This window comes from Etheostoma spectabile, chromosome 8 (assembly GCF_008692095.1).
Source record: "Etheostoma spectabile isolate EspeVRDwgs_2016 chromosome 8, UIUC_Espe_1.0, whole genome shotgun sequence".
In the NCBI taxonomy this organism is placed as follows: Eukaryota; Metazoa; Chordata; class Actinopteri; order Perciformes; family Percidae; genus Etheostoma; species Etheostoma spectabile.
This window is the reverse complement of record NC_045740.1, coordinates 17,555,932-17,558,531: the sequence shown is the minus strand read 5'-3', so window position 1 is coordinate 17,558,531 and position 2,600 is coordinate 17,555,932. Positions and strand designations below refer to the sequence as shown.

The 2,600-nt window shown below is 40.6% G+C and overlaps 1 protein-coding gene across 1 annotated transcript in view; it reads left to right on the top strand.

Moving 5' to 3' along the window:
- LOC116693733 (ceramide kinase) overlaps positions 1-2,600 on the top strand; it is a 63,676-nt gene that overhangs the window by 404 nt on the left and 60,672 nt on the right. The window contains exons 2-3 of the mRNA XM_032522941.1: positions 1,616-1,657; positions 2,357-2,494. Coding sequence (XP_032378832.1) covers positions 1,616-1,657; positions 2,357-2,494 — 180 coding nt within the window. The remainder of the gene's footprint in view (positions 1-1,615; positions 1,658-2,356; positions 2,495-2,600) is intronic.

The following is a 2,600-nucleotide window of genomic DNA, read 5'->3' as shown; positions in this document are numbered from 1 at the left end:
TCCATGCATGTGTCTTTACCCTCTCTGTGTCTGTTGGTCTGTCGGCCTTTAACACACCGCGAGACCCTGTGTGATAAACAAAGAACATAATGGACAAACAAAGGACACACTGTAGTGTTTTGACCGGACGGTTACACGAGTTAACGGACTGTAAAACACACAATAAAAAGGGGTCCGTACTGTAACAACGGGTGAGACTTGATACATCCGGTTACATAACACACAACAGCCAGACAACAGACACACAATATGTGGAGGTCACGGTCAGGCTGCATGCAAGGGACACACAATGCACACCAAACCTCACACGGCTTTCACAGTCATTTTAAAAAGCTTAACGTGGTTTAATGTACCTAAACAACGACTATTCATCACCATATTCCTCATGGCCATATCTTAAGCCTGTCAAAAAACTATAGAAGTTATCTCACACTAACGTTTTCTTCTTCATTGGTGTCTGTAGTGAGGGAAAAGCTTAACATGGTTTAATGTACCTATAACAATGATCAATTATCACCTTATTTCTTTCTCGTATTGCTCCTCATAACCACTGGAAACTGTCCAAAAAACGTGAAACCACGTTAAGCTTTTTTAAATTAAGCTTTTTTTTCCCTTAGGCTCTAAAGAAGCAGAAACGCCTAATGTCAGTTAATAATTGGACTTTGGGTTAGATCTTTTGACATTTTTCAGTGGTTATGAGGAGCAATACGAGAGAGAAATTGATCATTGTTATAGGTCCATTAAACCAAGTTAAGCGTTTTCCTTGCCATTGGCACCAATGAAGAAGAAAACATTAATGTGATGATAACTTCTGTAATAGTTGGATTATGGACTCTCTCTCTCTTGCAATCGTCAGAAAAACACACCAACATTGATAAAAGGAATTAATTAAGTTCTCCTGAATGTTTCTGCAGCTAAAGATTTGTAGAAACAACAGAAGTTGAATCTCTTGGATTTGGATGGATTTGTTTTCCTTGTTTACAGAAATGCATTCTGGGAGATGTAGTCGACTTCTCTCCCTCTGTAATTAGGTCCACAAGGCTTGCAGCGTTTGACCTTTTTATTTTTTCATAAGAACCAGGCAATTTGCTGACTCAGTAGTTTCTTGTTTACAGAAATGCATTCTGGGAGATGTAGTCGACTTCTCTCCCTCAGTATTTAGGTCCACAAGGCTTGCAGCGTTTGACCTTTTTATTTTTTCATAAGAACCAGGCATTTTGCTGACTCAGTTGTTTGCGTCAGAGCCTCCTTTCTGCCTCCTCTGTCTCGGTGTCTCACATGATCACAGTCCCGCTGTTTCTGTTGCCATGGCGAGAACAGAAACAGCCCCTGGGTGTGTAAACCTGAGAAGGACGGCAGTGTGTTGTCATTGTGTTTCAGTGGTGAATCTTTAATGTCTGACCTGCTTTCTGAATCCCTCTGTTTTCATAAAATGTAGTTTAAAAGTACGTATTAAGAAGACAAATAGTATGTTGTCCATTGCACTGTAGACATGAGTATTATAGCATAATAGTAGTATTTTGAATTGTACACATGTACAAGTACCTGAGTCAAAATGCTCTTCTAGACTTCTGAAGTGTTTTTTGTTTTTTTAATCTGTGTGCTTCTCCTGCAGGGTTTTGCGTTCCATCGTTCCCGCGTCATCGACCAGACCCAGGTAGGAGATTTCACTCCCACAATGCAATGGGCCAACTCCACCTGCACCTGACTGCAGGTTTAGTTCAGACTGTGGTGCTGCTGCTGTTTAAAAACTCAGTTCTCAAAGTGTTACGTTCCAAAGTGGAGCAAATTCATTCTTAAAAATACACTGAAAACACCTTAATTAATTAATTAATTTAGTAGCCTTTATTTATTCAGAGAAGGTTCACTGAGAGGAAGCCTCTCTTTTGCAACAACACCCTGATTACATGCACACAGTTACACATTCACACCATTCACCTCACTCGGGTGAGAGATCTAAAGATGTGACTGTAGACATCTATTTTTTCATATTTGTATTTATTATAAGGATCCCCATGTCGAGCAGCTAGTCTCCCCGGGGTCCAAAACAACATTTAATCAGACCGTATTAAAACATTTCATGACATATACAAAGAAGAAATTAAGATAAATACAACAAGATCTGCTTACAGAACTAAATAACCCCAAAAAAGAGTAAAACAATTTAGTCTGGAGCCCTGAAAACCAAAATCAACCCTTACTCACTCTGAATATTTTCGTCTTGTGTTGTCCTTGTTTGGTTTTAGTTCAGGTTTCAGTTAATTTCTTTAAACACCATGTGGAACTTGAAACTCGTGGTGCGTTCAAATGCTTGCAGAGAGGCTCCGAAATTTACCTGATGTTCATGTCTGTGTAGGTGTGGGCCACAGCGTGTCGGTGTCGGAGATCATCTCCGTCAGAGAGGAGGAGGAGAACAGCAGCAGCAGAAGAGACGATGGCAGCTGGAAAAAAATCAAAGAGAGAGAAGGAAAGGGCCGCGGGCCAGCCTTCACAGGTAAACACATCTGGAAACGCCTGTACACACCCCTAGAAACACCTTAAACACAGCCGACAACCCTGAAAATGTTATATAACATCTGGAAACGCCTGTACACACACCT